At 69.5% G+C, this 17,997-nt stretch overlaps 5 protein-coding genes across 5 annotated transcripts in view; 2 read left to right on the plus strand and 3 right to left on the minus strand.

Moving 5' to 3' along the window:
• CHLNCDRAFT_137823 (hypothetical protein) overlaps window positions 1-712 on the minus strand; it is a gene marked incomplete at both ends in the record, with an annotated part of 3,670 nt that extends 2,958 nt beyond the window's left edge. Inside the window, one exon of the mRNA XM_005851402.1 lies at window positions 396-712. Within this exon, the coding sequence (XP_005851464.1) occupies window positions 396-712 (317 nt within the window). The remainder of the gene's footprint in view (window positions 1-395) is intronic.
• Window positions 713-1,133: 421 nt separating this feature from the next.
• Window positions 1,134-5,771, plus strand: CHLNCDRAFT_49909 (hypothetical protein; the record flags this gene model as incomplete). Its single annotated transcript, XM_005851118.1, has 10 exons — window positions 1,134-1,542; window positions 1,834-2,144; window positions 2,331-2,522; window positions 2,728-2,937; window positions 3,060-3,259; window positions 3,475-3,585; window positions 3,883-4,014; window positions 4,301-4,995; window positions 5,138-5,327; window positions 5,690-5,771. 10 exons carry the CDS (start codon window positions 1,134-1,136, stop codon window positions 5,769-5,771), a joined length of 2,532 nt encoding a protein of 843 aa, XP_005851180.1.
• Window positions 5,772-7,233: 1,462 nt separating this feature from the next.
• Window positions 7,234-10,649, minus strand: CHLNCDRAFT_137826 (hypothetical protein; the record flags this gene model as incomplete). Its single annotated transcript, XM_005851403.1, has 11 exons — window positions 7,234-7,418; window positions 7,567-7,737; window positions 7,955-8,023; window positions 8,211-8,375; window positions 8,596-8,733; window positions 8,881-8,931; window positions 9,054-9,271; window positions 9,355-9,419; window positions 9,613-9,707; window positions 9,850-9,994; window positions 10,143-10,649. The coding sequence occupies 11 exons, from the start codon at window positions 10,647-10,649 to the stop codon at window positions 7,234-7,236; spliced, it is 1,809 nt and encodes a 602-aa protein (XP_005851465.1).
• A 480-nt stretch (window positions 10,650-11,129) lies between these two features.
• Window positions 11,130-12,797, minus strand: CHLNCDRAFT_137827 (hypothetical protein; the record flags this gene model as incomplete). The annotated part of the gene is made up of 5 exons (XM_005851404.1): window positions 11,130-11,275; window positions 11,446-11,545; window positions 11,681-12,112; window positions 12,363-12,683; window positions 12,780-12,797. The coding sequence occupies 5 exons, from the start codon at window positions 12,795-12,797 to the stop codon at window positions 11,130-11,132; spliced, it is 1,017 nt and encodes a 338-aa protein (XP_005851466.1).
• Window positions 12,798-15,091: 2,294 nt separating this feature from the next.
• Window positions 15,092-16,994, plus strand: CHLNCDRAFT_56716 (expressed protein; the record flags this gene model as incomplete). Its single annotated transcript, XM_005851119.1, has 7 exons — window positions 15,092-15,178; window positions 15,331-15,521; window positions 15,727-15,935; window positions 16,074-16,195; window positions 16,347-16,469; window positions 16,583-16,649; window positions 16,828-16,994. The coding sequence occupies 7 exons, from the start codon at window positions 15,092-15,094 to the stop codon at window positions 16,992-16,994; spliced, it is 966 nt and encodes a 321-aa protein (XP_005851181.1).
• Window positions 16,995-17,997: the final 1,003 nt, after the last annotated feature.

Consider the following 17,997-nt stretch of genomic DNA (forward strand, 5'->3'; position numbering starts at 1 on the left):
CCTCCACGTAGCTGCCCCCCACGCTCTCATTCAGCTCTGCAGGCACTCTGCGGCCGGCGGCGGCGGCGGCGGCGGCGGTGGCAGGAAGCACGGGGCGGCGGGGTGAGCGAGTGGGCGGGTGGTGGGTGGTGGGACCCGAAAGGGGGCACAGGAGGCTGGCGGGGCGCATAAGGGTGGTGAAAAAAGATGATGCAGCATGTGCAGATGGGAAGGTCGGCGCGGGGCTGCCATGCGGCGCACTGGGCGCAGCACGGTACTGCAACCGACAGTGGCGCAAGGGATGCCTGCTGCACGGCGCCTCCACTGCAAGCACGGCGACCTCGGTGCAGGCGTGGGGCTGCAGCGGGGCGGCGGCAGGCGGCAGGCGGCGGCGGGCGGGCGCACCAGTGGCGCACCGCGCCCTGCTGCCCGCCAGGCTGTCGGCGGTCAGCAAAAAGTTGTTGCCCAGGTCGGCGGCGGTGACCTTGGCGCCGTCCACGATGGTGAAGGAGTGGATGCCGCCCAGCACCAGGTTTTTGAGGGCCTCGGTGCCGGTGGGGCCCGCGTTGAGCAGGCAGACGCGGGCCGCCTCCAGCGCCTCCTGCCCATGGGCGCCCCACACCCTGATGCCCCTGTCGTAGCGCTTGGACTTGTCGACCGCCATCTCCCCGCTGAGCGCCAGGCTGTGAGTGGGTGTGGAGGTGTCGCCGGACAGGCTAGCCTCCCTGCTCATCAAAGGCCAGCCGATCGGGAGCCCGAGGTGGGGTGGATGGCGCCAGTGGTGCGATCCCTGGATGCCGCGATCCAAGAGACAGGCCGCTGGGGGGCTCGGGCGTTCTCCCTTCCTCCAGCGCACCCGCCTAGCTGGCACCACGGCACCAAGGGCTGTGGTGCCCGACATGGGGAGAGTCCCTGGCCCTGCCATGCTTCGTGTAGCACGGCTGCAAATCATTGCCAGCAAAGGAGCTTGCCCAGCTTGCTTGAACAAGCCTGCCGGGGCAACTGATCGGGGGCTCTCCCCACCCTCTTCATATCCCATTGTGGCGCACTGGCGTGCTACTAGCAAGGCGCACGACGCGGGTATGACTCAAGAGGCCTCAGACGACGAGGAGTTCACGTCCCAGCTCGATAGCGTGCAGCTCTCTGAGGCAGACATGGTGGACGAAGACTGGGACGAGCTGGAGCCGGCGCCAGCCGTGGTGTCGGCTCCCTCCTCCAGCACCACCGGCCGCAGCTCCACACCCGACTCGCCCGGCGGCGCCGCCGCCGCCGCCGCCGCCGCCCTGTCTGCCTCCTCCGGCAGCGCGCCAGCACCTCCGGCGGGCCTGGCACCACCGCCGGCAGCCACGCCTGCTCCTCGCCCGCCAGCGCTGTCTGCCCCACGCGCCCCGGCTGCCACGGCTGCGCCCAGGAACGCCGCCACGGCGCCCGCCACTACCACAGCCCCTCCCGCCCTGCCGACCGCCCCGGTTGTGCGCCCAGCAGCCAGCGGCGCGCGTCCTGCACCCACGGCGCCCAGGCCAGCTGCAGGGGCTCCCAGGCCAGCTGCAGGAGCAGGCGCAGGTGGTGTGAGGCCCCCTGGTGCCGCTGCCGCCCCAGGCGCCACGGCGCCTCTCCGGCCATCCGCTGCAGCAGGCGCGCCTGGCCCGCGCCCAGCAGCAACGGCAGGACCAGCAGCAGCAGCGCAGGCGCGGCCCCGGTCAGCTGCAGCAGCGACAGCAGGCCCGCCGCCTGCAGGCGCCGCCGCTGCAGCCGCAGCCGGCCGGCCGCGGGCAGCCGCGCAACCAAGGCCGCCGCCGCCTGGAGCTGGTGCTGGGCCGCGGCCTGCCGCCCAGCCCCGGCCGCCGCCTGCAGCAGCGGTGCGGCCAGCTAGGCCCGGCAGTGCGGCCGCAGCCGGCGCCCCTCGGCCTGCAGGCGCCTCCGCCGCTGCTGCCACTCGGCCAGCAGGCGCCCCGGCAGCCGCAGCGCCGCCACCGGGCCCCCCCCGGGTGCCCAGCACAGGCGGGCTGCCGCCCAGCAGGCCTGCTTCTGGCGGCGCTGCCAGCGCGCCGCCCCCAAAGCCGGCCGCGCCAGCCGCGGCGCCGGCAGCGGCAGCCGCCGCACAGGCGGCGCCTGCCAGCGAGATTGAGCCCGCCAGCAGCAGCGCTTTGCTGGCTACAGACACGGTGGGCGCCTTGCTGTGGTGCCTAGCACTGCTGGGGCAGCCTGGGGCAGGCTGGGGCTGGCCACCAGGCATCCTCTGCACCTCGATTGCAATGCCAGGCCTGCTCATCTGCAGGGCCCAGGCTTCTCCACACTGTGCCCATCCTTCCGCCTGCTCATGTGCGCTGCCCACTGGCTGCCCCCTGCAGGACGCGCCGCAGGCTGCTGCAGGCGAGGCCACCAGCTCGGCGAGCGACGCCGCGCCCGGCGCTGGCGGCGGCGCGCCCGCCGGCGGGTGGGTCGGCGGGTGGGGCGCGCTGGGGCGGCTGGGCGCCTCGCTGCAGGCGGCCGCCAGCACCGCCATCAAGGATGTGTCTGACCTCGGAGAGAGCTTCCAGAAGGTGGGCGGACGTGGTTGCGGTTTGAATGCAGGGCAGGCAGGCAGGGCTGGCAGGCAGGCTGGTGTGTTTTGCGGGCAGGCTGGGCAGGCAGGGCAGGCAGGCTGGCGCCGTTAGGGAGGGAGCCACCCCGGCACTTGGTATGGTCACCACCAGGCTGCAGAGCAACAGGCTGCCGCTACTGCTGGTGCTGCCCCTGGCGCTGCAGGTGTTGCATGAAGTGGCTGAAGCTTCAGACGAGGAGGAGGGCGGGGGTGCGGTGGCGCGGCGCCCGCCGCCGCCGCCGGGCGCCGACTCGCCGCTGCCGCCCGAGCAGGAGGCTCGCCGGCGCCAGGTGCTGGCCCGGCTGGCGGCGGAGGATGAGGCGGACATTGAGCCGCCGGCGCCGGCCAAGGCGGCTGCGCCGGAGGGTGGGCAGGTGGGCAGGGTGGGCAGGGTGCCAGCTCGCCGCCGTGCCGTGCCCAGCAGCGCGCCTGTTGCGATGCCGCGCCCGCCTGTTGCATTCCTGGGTTGACAGGCTGCCCCCGCGCCCTTTTGCAGGCCGGCGCAGCGGGCGGGGCTGATGAGGGGGAGCCGCCTGCGCCAGGCGGGCCGCCCGCTGGCGCCAGCAAGGCGCTGACCAGCCTGTGGGGCTGGGGCAAGGGCCTGGCGAGCAAGGTGGAGGCGGCGGCGGCCAGCGTGGGGCGGGAGCTTGCCGAGACGGTGCACGACGCGCAGCCGGCGGTGCAGGCGGCCACCAGGTGTGTGCGGGGCGGCCCACCACGCGCCTGGTGCTGCGCCGCGCCGTGCTGCGCCGGGCTGCGCATGCATGATGCGTGTGGGCTGCCGCGGCAGCCTGCAGCCAGCCTGCGCCTCTCCTGCCAATACCTCCTGCCATTTCTGCGAGAGCTGCCTGACCCCCAGCCCTGCTGCCGTGCCGTGCCGTGCTGTGCGTGCCATCCTTTGCGTGGCGCAGCAAGGCGGCGGCGGGGGGCCGCGCCGCCGAGTTCAGGATTGGGTCCACGCTGGGCGCGCTGGGGCGCACCGCCCAGGAGCTGCTGGAGTCTGCCATGGAGGCGGGACCCAGGTGGGGGCGTGTGTGGTGTGCTGTGGTGTGGGTGTGTGGTGTGCAGTGTGTGGTGTGCGTGTGTGGTGTGGAGTGTGTGGGTATGTGGGGGGGTGGGGGGGTGTGTCATGAAAGTAGCCTGTGAGCCACGCGGCACCAACCCTGCTCCTCCGCGTTCCCAGCCGTGCCACCACCCCGCCACCCCACCTGCACGTTCCCTTCTGCCACCCTGTTGCGCTGCCCCGCCGAATCCCCGCCGTCCGCCTCGCCCAGCCTTGCCCCGCCGCGCCGCCGACCCTGCACCTGCCGCCACCGCAGGCTGGCCGGCGCGCGCGGCGGCGGCGGCGGCGGCGAGGGCGAGGAGGCCGCCTGCTTTGCGGACCAGCTGTACATCCACGGCGGGCGCAGCGCTCAGGAGGACCTGGAGGCACTGGCCAATGACAGTGCGCGGTGCGTGGCTGGCTGGCTGGGCTGCGGCTGAGCTTGGGCTGGCCGATCATCGAGCGCCTGCCTGGCTGGGCTGGTTGGCGGGCAGGGATGCGGGGGCAGTCGCAGCAGCTGGGGAGAAGTTATGAAGGCATGCCCTTGGCCCCTGGCGGCGTGCCGCTGGGGCGGTTGTCGTGACGGAAGCCTGCCGGCCAGGCGCTTACGTGGGATGGACCTGGCGCAGGAAGCCGACACCGTGTTGCCGCACCTCCCTCCCTGCCTGCCTGCGCCTCCTGCCCCCATGCCGCAGGATTGCCAACCGCCTGCGCTCGGCGCTGGGCGAGGAGGAGCGTGCGGGGCTGGAGCGGGCTCTGGCGGCTCTGGCGCCCATCTTCGACCTCGGCGCGCCGCACCCCGGCGACGACGGCGGCGAGGGCGGCGGCGCTGACGTGGCGGCGGTCGCCGCTGGGCACGCTGTGATCGAGGAGCTGGCGGCGGCGGGCTGCGAGCGCGCCGACGCGCTGGCGCGGGCCGCCCGCGACGCCGCGGCGCGGCTCGTGGCCGCGGCCGCCGCCGGGGCCACTGAAGCCGCGCCTGCGGGGGGCGAGGGCGAGGCGGCTGGGGTGGCGCCCGCGGCTGCAGCACCCAGCAGCGGCCCATCGGCAGAACCCGAGGCGCAACCGGAGGGCGAGGGCGAGGCAAAGGGTGAGGCAGAGCGCGAGGCGGCGGCGCAGGCGGCGCCCGCCGCGCTCGGCGCCCTGGCGGGGCTCCACGCCACCGGCGTCAAGTCGGTGGCAGAGCTGTGCAGCCTGTGCCTGGAGCGGCTGCTGGCGCTGGGCCGCAGCCTGTCCTCTCACTACCGCTACGGCCGCCCCGCCAACGACGGCATCGCGTGGCCGCCCGGCGCCGAGGCGGCGGCGCTGCTGCTGCGGCGCCAGGCGCTGCGCATGCTGGATGACCTGGCGGGGGTGGGGGCGGCCTTTGGCGCCGCGCTGGCCTCGGCGGGTGGGTGCAGGCGCACGGGACGTGTGTGTGGTGCGTGTGGGGGGGCACGGCATGGGGGATTCTTGGCGGCAGCGCCTGCGAGTTGCCGCTGCCGGCCAGCTGCCGACGTGTGTGCCGCCTGCGCGCTCTCTCCCATGAGCAGGCAGCCACCTGGACGGCGCGGCGGGCGCCCAGGGCGGCGGCAAGGCGTACAGCCGCGCGGCGGCGCCGCTGGCGCGGCGCCTGCAGGGCGACAGCGAGGCGGCGGCGGCGCGGGTGCAGGAGGCGTGCCGCGCGCTGCTGCAGGTGGTGTGGCTGACCAGCGTGCCGCGAGAGGCGGTGGACGACCTGCTGTGAGACCTGCGCTGGCACCGCCCAAACAGGAACCGCGCTGCTCCGCGAGAGCGCCCTGCATGCCGCTGACGACATTTTGCTGCCTTTGCAACGCTGCTCTTCTTCGTCTGCTGCTGCTGCTGCATTTTGTTGGACCCTTCCCTTGGCCTGTTTTGCTGCGCATGTACACTAGTCCCAATCCCAAGTAGCATGGGGAAGCAGGGGAAGCAGTAGGAAGTGAAACAGTGTAAATGAGGACGTGCGAAAGAACAGGGAATGTAGAGAGAGCATTGTTGAGAGACATGTCACCCCGTCACGGCGCACTGCCGCCAGCCGCAAAGCCGCCGCCACCACCCGCCGCCGCCTCCCGCCGCCGCCTCAGGTATAGTAGACGGTGGTGGGGCGGGCCTGGGCACAGCCAGCCGGAAGCAGCGCCGAGCCGGCCAGCACCACCAGAGCGCTGACCAGCACCACGCCCAGCAGCACGGGGTGCAGCGCGGTGCGGCGCCGCCCCGCAGCCGGCAGCTGCAGGCCCACCGCCACGCCCGCCAGGAAGGCCTGCACAGGGGCAGTGGCAGGGTAGGGGTCGCACAAAGCCACAGCCAGCGTGATGAAAGCTGTCGTAAGAGTTGATGAGGGCTGAAGGGCATGTGAACGCTGCAGGCTGCCAGCACCCGGCTGCATGCCCCGCACGCACCTCCTCCCAGCTGTGTGGCCCCGCCAGCGGCAGCACGCCGCCGCTCCGTGCCGCAGCACCCAGCTTGCCCGCCAGCTCTCCCAGCGCGGCGCGTGCATCGGATGGCAGGCCGGTGGCGGCGGCGGCGGGGGCAGCAGCGCCAGCAGCCTGCTCGCTCTGGTTAAAGCTGTCGCCCAGTGCTTTGACCGAGCCCGCTGCGGCGGCACGTGCCTCGCCCTTGGAAGGCGTCACCATCTTGACCGGCGTGGCGGCAGGGGTGGCTGCAGGGCAGCACTCTTCCTCTATCGGCTCCCTGGAGGCAGCAAAGCCCCTGCAGCAGCGGCGGGTCGAGCAGGGCGGGCGGGCGGGAGGGCGGCGGTATCGTTGACTCGCCAGCGCTGCTTCATGCACACATGCCCAGCCCTTCGACCTCGTGCAGAGCTCACCAGCTTGCACCCGAGCTGCTGCTGGCCGCCTCCTCTGCACTGGAGCGGAAGCCCGTGGAGGAGGCACTGCGAGCCTGGCTCTTGTCACGCACTGTGCGCAGCTTGGCAGCCGCTGCCTGGGAGGCCAGGCGAGAGCCGGCGCCGCCGCCCCAGGCAGGCAGCTTGCTGGGCTTGCTGGACATTCTTTGCGAACTGACGCTGGGGCCTGGCTGGCTTGCAGGGGCCGTCAAAATCAGGCACCGCGATCTATCTTCGAGAGAGGAGGGCGATAAAGAACAGGCCCCCACAGGTCAGCGTGAGGAGGAAAGTGGCGGATGCACAACAGGATCATCCCTTCAAGCTTGCCCTGTGCATTGATGCGCCCTTCTTGATCTATTCCCATGTGGCTCAGCAGCGCTGTGGCATTGTAAGCAACCATATCACTGTACACAGCTACTGTACGCGGCGCATGGGGCCGGCAGCGTGCGGCGACGTGCAGCGGGTAGCGACCGCATCGTGCAGCGGGTAGCGACCGCATCGCACACGTTTGGCGATGAGGATGTGCAGATTACAGCGCGATTGTGAAAAACGCCCCTCAGGGGCAAATGAACGACATGCAAGAGAGCGGTGTGGCCGCAAAAAGTGCAGGAAACAAAGCATCTTAGTGGGTTGCCGGCTCGGTCGCCAGCGTCACGGGGGGTTGTGTGCAAGGCGTGCAGGAAGCAAGTAAGTGCATTCGTTGTGTTCATGCACACACATGTGCAGCTCTTGAGGAACAAAAATGGCAATTAAATGGCAGCCCGGTAGTAGTATATATGGCACCAATCAGGGCCCGTTGGCCGCCTGCACCTCCCCGCTGTCGCCCAGCCGGCTGTACAGCAGGCGGTTGGCGGTGCCCGGCTTCAGCTTGCTGGTGACCACCTTGCCCAGCGTGGCGCCGGCCACAAGCGCCGCCGCCACATCGCGGGGCGCTGCCTCCGGGTTGGCGCTCAGGTAGGCGGCGGCCACACCTGCGGGCGGGCGGGCGGGCGGCGGGCCAGGCAGTGCACGGTCAAGCGGGAGGCAGGCGGGCACAGGCCGCAAAACCGGCACACACCCCGCCATGCATGCTGCTGCCACCGGGCAGGCCGCAGCACGATGCTCGGCCGCTCCAGGCACCTGCCACGTGGGGCACGGCCATGCTGGTGCCGCTGGCGTAGGTGTAGGCCGAGTCGCTAACTGCCTCGCAGCGGGAGGGGCCGCCGCAGGCGGAGAAGATGTCCACCCCGGGGGCAAACAGGTCGATGCAGGGGCCGGAGTTGGACCACTTGTAAGGGTCCTCGGGGTCGCCTGCGGGGGGGGGCGAGGAGCCGCGCGGGGGGGGTGGCGAGAAAGGGTGGGTGAAGAGGGAGGGGGGGGCCAAGAGGCACTGGGCGCGTGCGGGCGCCAGGAGAGGGGCTTGTGCCTGGGGGGGTCAGCCCCCCATCAATGTAACAATGCAAAAAAAGGGCGCGCAGGGGAGCGTCTGGGCAGGGCGCAACCCCCCAACTGCTGCCGCAAGCCCCACCCGACTTGGTGCCATTGTACTTGGTGGCCAGGTTGGAGGCGGAGACGGTGATGACCTCGGGCACGTTGGCTGCGGGGACGGGGCGGGGGCAGGCGCTCCGCCACGTCAGCGCGCTGCGCCCGTCGCCTGGCCTTCACGTCTCCAGCTCAAAGCTGCTGCGTGGGCATCACCTGCCGCCGCGTGCCATTGCCATGCCCCTCCTCTTGTCGGGCCCCTCGACCCCTGCCAACCCCGCGCACCCCACCGCCCCGCCCACCTGGCGCCACGTAGCAGGCATCCACGCCGCTGTTGCCGCTGGCCACCACAACCGTGACGCCGTGGGTGTTGATGAGCGAGCGCACCGCATCCTCCAGCACACGCGACCAGCTGCCCACCTGGATGCCCAGCGACAGCGTCACCACCGCGGGCTTGCGGTGGTTGGCTGCGCGGCGGTTGCGCGGGGAGGGGGCGCGGCGGGCGGAGGCGGCAGGCTTGGTGGACGGCTCAGGCAGCACACGTGCTGCTGCAGGTGGCACAGGCATCCCACCCACTCCACGCGCCCCACCCACCACCACAACATAGCCACGCGCGCGCGCGCGCGCGCGCGCAGACACACACACACATGCACGCACACAAACACACACACACACACAGCCACGCACCTGCCACCCAGTCCAGCGCGGCCACAGTGTCGCTGATGGTGCCGCTGCCGGTGCAGTCCAGGATGCGCACGCCCACCACCTCCGCCTCCTTGGCCACGCCCACGCCCAGCCCGATGGCGGTGCCCGACACGTGGGTGCCTGCGGGAAGGCAGCACGGGGAGGGGGAGGCGGCGGAAGGTCAGAGAGAGACAGGTGATTGGGGCGGGTGGCGAGCATGGGCCAGGGAGGCCAAGGCGGGGTCCCGCTGTTGCTCAGTCCCGAGTGTGGTTTCCCCCTTTCCCTCACCATGTCCATCGCAGTCGTCTGCCTCGTAGTCATCCTCAACAAAATCGTAGCCTGCAGCAGCAGCGGCGGCGGCGGGAGGAAAGCGGGCCGGAGTGGGCGGCTCGGCGACGGGCAGGCCGCGCGCCTGCTCCCGGCGCTGCCCCCCGCCTCGAACACCGCTGCCAGCCGCTCACCGTAGGAGGCGCGGGAGCGGGAGCCGTCCTGAGTGAGGAACTCCTGATGGCTCAGCCGTATGCCAGAGTCGACGACATAGATGGTGGTTCCGCGCCCCGTGCCGGCAGACACGTCTGCATCCCAGCAGGAGCGGCGGCAGCGGTCAGGCGGGGCGAGCGGTGGGTGGCGCGGCGCGCCAGCCCGCTGCGCCAGCCCTGGAGGGAGCGCGAAGCCAGGCCTGGCGCAGGGCAGTAGCAGGCGCGGCAGGCCTGCCCCGCCCGTCAATCAGCAGCGGCGTGCTTGCCTGTGCCGTAGGTGAACCTGCCGTCCAGGGGCAGGTCCCGCTGGTCGATGCGGTCCAGGTTCCACAGCTGGCTGGACAGCGTCTGCGGGGCAGGAGCGGCGTGGGATGGCGGGGCGCTGTGGCACGAGGTGGGCGGGCGAGTCGGGCCGGAGCAGCAGCAAGACCGAGGCGCAGGCCGCCCAGAAGCGGCGCCGCAAAACCAACATCAGCCTTCACCATGCGATGCCCCTGCCTTAGCCCAGCCCGCTGCCTCCTGCCCGGACCAGCACGCCCACCTGCCCTTTGGGCCCGGCGTCGCTGATGTTCCTGCCCTGGCTGACAGCAAACTCGTCGATGGGCCCCGCCGCCGTGCTGGGCGTGCGCTGGCGCTCTGCAAGGCGGGCAGCCCAGGCAGCAGGCGGGACAGCATGCAGGGCGTTGGTCGAAAGGCTGGGCAGGACGGTGCAACGCGGGCAGGGCAGGCAGGAACACGCCGGGGAGGGGCCCAGCACCAGGCAAGGCGGCAGGCCCACCTTCAAACGCCTCGACCCGCGGCACAAAGCCCTGCTGCAAGCGCCGCCCTGCCCGGCGCGCCTGCTGCTGCGCCTGCTGGGGTGCCTGCTGCTCTTCCGGCTCGTCTGGCGGGTGCCAGTAGGAGCTGTCCTCAGCCTTGAACACCTGCGGGCAGAGGGGCCAGGGAGTGGTGGGCTGGGGAGGGCAGCAGAAGGCAGGGCGGGGCTGCAGTAGCCGGCAAGGTGCCTGAACAGGCGTGAACGCTCGACAGCTGCCTCGCTGCCGCTCGTCCCAAGCTGTGCGGCCCACCCACCTGCGCGTCAGGCTCTCGGTAGAAGACTGAGGAGGGCGGCAGGCAGCGCTCCAGGCGCGCCAGGTCGGCCTCCCCAAACTCGCCGGCAAAGCCCGAGATGGTTTGCGAGTAGATGCGCTTGCAGACGCCCGGCATGTGGCAGTCGGCGGGCAGGCGCAGGGCGCGGTAGAAGAGGCGGTACATGAGGGGCGACGTGGCGCACATCATGCGCAGGCGGGCCAGGGTGGAGGCGTCGCGCAGCACGACTATCATGCTGAACTTGGCGCCGGCGGCGGCCGCCGCGGCCGGCGCGGCGCTGACGTTGCCGGCGGCCGCCGTGACCGCCGCTGCGACGGTGGCGGCCAGCGGGCCCTCTGCCGCTGCGACCTCGACCGGCGGCAGCGCAGCCGCCTCTCCTGCGGGGCCGGCAGCTGCGGCAGCTGGCAAAGCTGTAGCGGCGGCGAAGATCAGCGCCGCCAGCAACAGCCGCCCTCCCGCCAGCCTGCTGCCGCCCCTACTGCTGGCCATTTGCTGTGCCTGCTCAGCTGCCGGAGCGCGCCACCTCCTGCTCAGGCGCTACTCGAGCAGCGTGGGACCCGCGAGGGCCCGCAGCTCGGGCCGCCCTGGCCTAAGGCTGAGGAGCAGGGCAGGCTCACACAAGCTGCTGCCTAGGGGCCGTGGAGTGGTGGGCCGCGTGGGCAGAGAGCAGTCTTGGGAAGCTCTGGTGAAAGCAGCTCACGTGCGCTGCCCTGGGCGTGCAGCTTTGGCAACTCGTGACAGAAAAGATGGAAGGGACGGGGAGTCAGCTCTCTGCATCGAAATCCACGTCAGACTGCGCCCCCCAAAAGGCAGCCTTCGTAATCGACTCCCCGGGCTATTGCGCAGAAGCGAGGGGACGAGGAACACCTGTTTGAGTCAGCAATGCTTCGAACCACCAACATTTCCCGGGATGCAAGGCCGCCGGCGCCAGCTGTCGGGCACGCCGCCGCCGGCAGCTGCCCTGCGCTTTCAGGCTTCTTCCGCTGGCCGCGCTACCACCAGGTAGGTGGTTCCAAAGTGCCAGCGGCTCATCGAGTCCACCCGCAGCCCCGCCTGGCGCACAATGCGCTCAATGTCGCGGTTCCACCAGCACCCCCACTTGAGGTAGTGCTCGCCTGCATGCGGGGTGGCGTTCGGAGCCTTTTCAGCGGCGCTCTGCGGAGCGTGGCAAGGCGCAAGCAGCCGATATCCCCTCAATGCACCCAGCAGTGCCTCTTCAGGCAGGCAGGCAGCCGCACATGATCAAGTACAGCATGGCATGGGCAGCAAAGCCTGCCTCCCACACCTGCTCCGCTGTCCAGGATGCTGTTCACAAAGCCCCAGGTGCCCTTGCCGTGCTGCAGCAGCAGGATGCGGCCGCCCGGCTTGCACACCCGCGCCATCTCCTGCAGCCAGGCGGCTCGGTGGGGGATGTTGGCCAGCTGGCTCAGGCAGCGCAGGCATGGTCCTCTGTCTCCTCCTTGAGCTGCTCCTGCCCATTGGTGCGGCGATCCTCTGCCACACTGGCCCATCCAACCCACCTTGAGCGCCGTCACTGGGTCCTGCTGCGAGCACAAACCGAAGGTATCTACCACACAATCGAAGCTGCGCGGCGGGAAGGTCTGCTGCTGCCTCAGCTGCGGCCGATGCGGCGCCCCTACTGCTCCCTGCATTTGCTCCTGCGGCTGCCGCGCCTCCGGCGGCTGCTGTGCCGCACCTGCCGCAGCGTGGGCTCTGCTGCTGCTTTCGCTGCTGCCGCTGCTGCTGTCTGGCGTGGCCGCCAGATGCTGGGCATCTGCAAGCTCAAAGCGCACGCGTGCCGAGCCGGTGGACGCGCCCATCTCTGCATACTTGTCCGCGGCATTGACCAGCATGTGGCGGCTGGTGTCTGTGAGGGTGAGGGAGCGCAGGCGGCGCAGGTCGTAGTAAGGCAGGTTGCGCCCCGTCCCCGCAGACACTTCCAGCACATCGCCCTGCAGCAGCAAGGGTGAGGCGTCGATCGGGGCTCGGCAGGCATTGGTCCAGACTGCTTTCGCCACAGCGGCAGGCCGGTCAGCCTCCTGCATCCAGTGCTGCACACGAGCCGCCCGCAGCTGTGTGCTTGACCGGCCGACCTGCCCTGCCTGCACAAGCGCAAGCGCAGAGCACAGCTCCCCCTGCTGCCAGCGCACAGCGCAGCTCTCCCTGCTGCCAGCATCCCCCTGCCCCACACGCTCTGCACACCTCGGCCCGCCGCATGAGCCAGCGCCGCATGAGCTTCACTCCCATGAACGTCTCGTCCACGTTGATACATGAATCGTAGCGGTCTGCTAGGCGGTCAAACGTCTGCTGCCCGCCCGCCGGGCTCGCCGGCGCCTCGTCCCAGCCGCCGCTGCCGTCGCCTGCCGCGTTGGCGGCGGGCCGGCTGGCGCCGCAGCCGCACGGCGAGGGGGCGGGCGCCTTGGTGGAGCGCAGGTAGAGGTAGCCACTCACTGCTGCCGCAAAGTACACGCCAACGCCCTTGGCGATGGTGCGCGGCGACAGGTGCATGGTATGCAGGCACGCCTGCAGGCAAAGAGCACTAAGCGGTGGTGGTGGTGGCACCGGCGGCGGCAGGGGGAGTGCTGCAGGAATGCGTGTTCCATCATAAACTGAGTGCACGCCAGCAGGTCCCGGCATCGCAGGTGCCGTCTCGCAGCAGGGGAGCAGCGACCTGCGGGACGTGGGTCTCCGAGAAGGGTGACAACCCGAAGGCCCCCTCCGCCCCTTGGGATCTGCTCTTGAGGTGCAGATGCGGCAGAATGAATGATTGGGGATGAATGGTTTGCGATGAGCTAGCGCCAACTGGCGTCTAGCTGGCCAAGCGGGGCGGAGCCAAAAGGCTTTGCGGCAGCAGGTTCAGAATCCTTGTTACCCTGACAACCGCTACTGCGAAGGGGGCACGTCTCCGGGCCCACTCCGCCCACGGGGCCCACCGCGGTCCACGCCCGCTTGAGCTTTCTGAAAGGCCTGTCCCGGCCATGCTTTCTCGCCCAACCCTCCCAGAGTTCGAGAGCGACAAGGCCAGGTTTCAGTACGCGCTGCGGCTCTACAATGAAGCAAAAGCTAGAGATTATGCTTCTATAGCGCGCGCGAAGGCGGATGAGGAAGCGCTGCGCGCTGCGGAGGAGCAGAAGGCGCGCTTAGCAGCGGTGCAGGAGGCGCAGCGCGCGGCGGCAAGAGTGGCCCAGAGGCCGCTCCCGGGTGAGTTCGCTGAGGGGGTAGGGCCTTGGGCTTGATTGTTGGACGTATTACGGCAGTGGCACGTGCATACTCACTGCACGCACATTGACTGGCGGTTGTCGCCCTGGGCTTGCTCCTACCATGCACGCACACCACAAACTGAAACCAGCGCTTGCCGGCCACCTGCCACCCCGCCTGCAGCCGCCGATAAGCACAAGAAGAACCAGTAACGCTGTGCCGGCAATGGGGACCGAGCCATAGCACTTTGAGGGGCATGGTGGGCCGGCTTGCACAACATACGGCTCTTGCGGGACTGGGTCCTGCCCACCGGTGTTTGCTCAGCTGGTGAATGATGCACCACAACCACGCTTCTGAGCACATGCTTCTGGGCATGATGTGGCGGTGGTGTTGCCGCCTCCCTGGCTCAGGCGGCCCCCGAACCTTTTTTCTTGCACACAGCATCCCTCTGTCTAGCCTGTCAGATCTGTCGTTCCCTGCCAGTACATACCTCTTCCATGATTCCATGATGTTCCCCCGCTAAGCCGCATTGCATTTCATGATATGATGTCTGCATCTGCGATACCTTCAGAGTGTGTAATCCACCCAGGATGCCACCTATCAGCAAGGCGCTGTGGTGGGGCGTAGGCCGCCTGTCGTCAGCTGGCTGATCATGGATGCCACCGGCGCCGGTTGAGCCCACCAAGCGCGCCAGCCACAGAGCTTCAGCTGCATGCTTCTGCTGGCCAGGACCTTCAGGCTGCTGCGGCGGCTGAGAGGGTTGGGTTTCCTTCTGGCTCCGCGCTGCCCTCGGGAAGACGGCGATAGGCCCCGGCAGAGGGCCCACCACCGCCTGGCCTACTGCCTGGGGCCAGCGCTGAAGCTTCCGTGACCCGCTCCTGGTGCCCCTGCCGCAGAGCTGGAAGCTGCGACCCCTTGGGTGCGGCTTTTGCCTGCCTGCTGCATGACATACCAGCAGAGGCAGATCCTGTGGCGGGGGCAGGCGGCTGGCTGATGAGCCTCCCATGATCAGGAGAGCAGCAGTGGGGCAGCGAGGGGTGGCAGGCATGCAGCTGCTGCCCTCTCATGCCATGCCTGCATTGCGCGGTGGCATGTGCGAGGCTGCGCAGACGAGGAGCTGCCACCATCGCAGCCTCGCTCTCGCCACCAGACGCTGCTCCACCAAGTGTCGCTGGTGCACTTAGGCAAAGAGTAGGAAGCGGTGGTGGCGGCGGTGGCGCCAGGTGCGACCGAGCGCTGCAGGGCTGTTCCGTCATAGGCTGAGTGCAGCCAACATCTGGCGGCATCGCAAGTGCCGTCTGCGCACCAGGGAGCAGCGAAAACAACCCACAAAGGGGGTGTGAGTCTCCGAGAAGGGTGACAACCCGAAGGCCCCCTCCGCCCCTTGGGCTCTGCTCTTGAGGTGCAGATGCGGCAGAAATGAATGATTGGGACCGGCGTTGGGGTTTGCTGCGCTGCAAGCGTGTAGGCACAGTACACTTTTCCCATCGAGCTCAATTGGCACACAATCTCATTGGCATCGTCTCAACCTGATGCACGCCCACATCAAAAGTGCTGCCGCCTGCCACTCCTTCACCTCCCTCTCTCGGCAGCACTCCTCTCTCCTAGCAGCCTTGAGCCCGCAAGCGCGAGCATCGGCATAGCAGAAGCGATCATCCATGCTGTGGCTGCGGCGAGCCGCCAGCGAGCTGCTAACCGGGCAGCGAGCGGCGGCGGCATGCGCTGCCCGCGCAATGGCGCCGGCGGCGTCGGCAGCCCTGCTGCAGGTCTGCGGCTACGCCAAAGGCGGGACTGCTGCTGATGACGAGGTGCCACCGGAGGTGATGATCCGCTGCAGCTCTCGCACTGCTCGTCCAAGCTTACCTGTGGCAGGGGGTCGCCTATTCGCTCCGCTGCCACCCAGCCTCGCATCCCCAGCTCATTTGCCGGCTGCGCCCCGCCCCGCGTGTGCCATGCCCTGTCCCCGCAACAGAAGCAGCAGATGCAGCCGTTCAGTGTGTCCCTGAAGCAGCTGGAGGAGGTGGTGACCCAGGACCTGCTGCCGGCAGACGCGCTGGAGGCCAACCGCCGAGCACTGGCCACGCTCAAGCAGTTTGCGCGCAGCCTGGAGAGCCCGCACGGCTACCCCCCAGCCTACATCAAGGTTGTGATGTTCACCTTCAGGTGACTGCAAGGCAGAGGTGCAGGAGGCGAAAAGGATAAGAAAGAGGAGGCATGCTTGCGCTAGCCAGGCCTGCCAGCGCAATCAAAGGACACCGCGCTGCACGCCTCTTGGTCAGGTCCCTGCTGCGCCCAGCGCTGCTTGGCAGCTCCCCGGACCCGCAGCGGCAGCTGAGCCGCGCCGCCTGGTGCTGCCGGCGCCGTGCAGGGACCCTTACGCGGAGGGCCAGCTGAGGAGGGTGCGGTGCCAGCTCAAGACCACGGGCGGCAACTGCGCGCAGCTGGTGCAGCAGAACATAGGCCACCTGCTGCTGCGCCTGGGCCTGCCCCCTTACTTCTACTTCGACGGCGACCAGTTCAGGCCAAAGGCGCCACCCAAGCCGCACGTGGCGCCCAAGCCCCGCCCCGCTGCCGCAGGTGGGCGGCCGCTGCACCCACGGTGCCGCGTGTGCTCCTTGCGCCGTCGCGCCTCGCTGCCATGCCGCGTCACCCCTTGCAGCCGCCTTTCCGGAGATTTGCTGAGCTGGGCCCCTGCTGGCCTGTGCTGGCGTGCAGCCCCCAAAGCAGCGCCGCCGGGCCCGGAGAAGGTGGAGGCGGTGCGGGCGCGAGCGGCGGCCGCCGGCTTCCCCAGCCAGACCATCAGCGAGGAGCAGTTTCGGGACATGCAGGCGCAGTCGGTGTGGCAGGGCGCGGGGCTGGATGCAGGCGCTGCCAATGGGCAGTGACAGATGCTGGACAGCTGGCAGCTGAGCGGGCAGCTGGCCATGGTGCTGCTGTGGCGTGGCATGGCCCCAGTAACCCATTGGCGTGCTGTGGTTGTGCGTGCAGGAGTCGGCACAGCAGGAAAAGGCCACTGCTGTGACAGAGCAGGCGGCGGCGATGACGAAGATCCGGCAGCTCGACCCGCTGCTGCAGGCGGTTGCGGCGGTGCCCTGGCTGGCAGCATCAGAAGTGTGGCTGGCTGGGCGGGCGCGGGGTGTGCATGCTGTGCCAGTGTGCGTGCTGCCGGCTGGCTGTGCGACGGATGCCCTGACCTCGGCTGTGGCTTTCCTGGGTGGTTGCAGGACCAGCAGAGCCGGGACAGGGTGCCGGTCATCAGGTCCAGAGTGATGGACGAGATAGAGTCGTGGGGTGAGTTGGTGGGTGGCGTGCAGCAGGCGTGACACAACCGAACAAGTGGCATCCTTCAAGCCTTGATTGGTATGACAGCGCATGCTCAGCCTTTTGCAGGAGCCAGGTTTGCTGTGCCAAGGCAGCGCCTCACCCAGCCCGCTGCCTACCCTGACCACTTCCCCGCCGGCTCGTGCAGGCTGGGATGTGCGGGGCGCCGTGCGGCGAGTGTGGTCTGGCGAGCGGCACCTGGGCAGCTTGCTGGATGGCAAGGATGCGGGCACGCAGCTGGCCATCAAGGCCATCCACTTCTACTCGCTGCAGAACGACAAGAAAATGGGGCGACAAACGTACTCGGCCAGCTAGGCTGTCTTCCTGTAACTCGAACGTCATTTCGCTGGGCCAACCGGCGGTGAACCGCCACAGCGGGCGCAGCAGCAGGCACAGCAGGAGACCCCGCCCGTGTTTGCACGTCGCAGCTGTGACCTGTCTTCGATCTCGCCTGATTAACGCATCAAGCAGAGGGGCATGGCGTCCTGGGACCAGGGTTCCCTGCTGCCCATTCTCCTGCTCAGCCTCCTGGCAGGTGAGCTCCCCCAAACGATTTAAGAGGCATCCAGACGTCGATCAGCGCATGTTCAGAGTGCCGGGGCGCCTGCCTTGCCTTCAAGCCGCCACGGCCGGGCAACGCGGCAGCCGCGCTCCCCGCCTCCCTCGCACTCAGGCGCCTTGGAGTGGCTGGTTGTGAGCGCAGTTCTCAGATGTTGTTAAATCGCGGCGCACCCCCGCAGGCGGGCTGCATGGCGGCGCCGACGCGGCCGCATCTGGGGTCTAACCCAGCGCTGCGCAGCACTGGGCAGGGCTCTGCTGAATTTCCCACCGACCAGTGCTGACCAGCGCAAGTGCTGCACATGCAGCGCGGACAGGGCGCTTGCGGGCAACCCCAGCGCCGCTCCAGCGCTGGAGCGGCGGCGGTGACCAGCGCTGCTCAGCGCCAGCGCTTCCCAGCACTGCCCGCGGGTGCTAGGCAGCACTAATGTAGCACTGGTTGGTGGGAAATTCAGCAGAGCCCTGCCCAGTGCTGGGCAACGCTGGGTTAGGCCCCTGATGCGCTGCCCACCACGGCTACGGAAGCCTGCAGCAGACCTCCACCGAAACCTCCGTGACTGTGGCCATCACCGTTGACGCATTGAATGGTGAGGCGGCAGGTGTCTGTCATGACGGTAACACGAGCCAGGGAGACCACCACCTCCTTCCCTGCTGCATCCTGCCCACTGCACACCGCCGCCACTGCCGCCACTGCCGCCTTGCCCCCCCCCCCCCCCCCCTGGTTGGAAACGACCTGCAACTCGTCCTGGTGCCACAGGAG

Source organism: Chlorella variabilis (genome assembly GCF_000147415.1).
Source record: "Chlorella variabilis unplaced genomic scaffold CHLNCscaffold_2, whole genome shotgun sequence".
Classification (NCBI taxonomy): domain Eukaryota; kingdom Viridiplantae; phylum Chlorophyta; class Trebouxiophyceae; order Chlorellales; family Chlorellaceae; genus Chlorella; species Chlorella variabilis.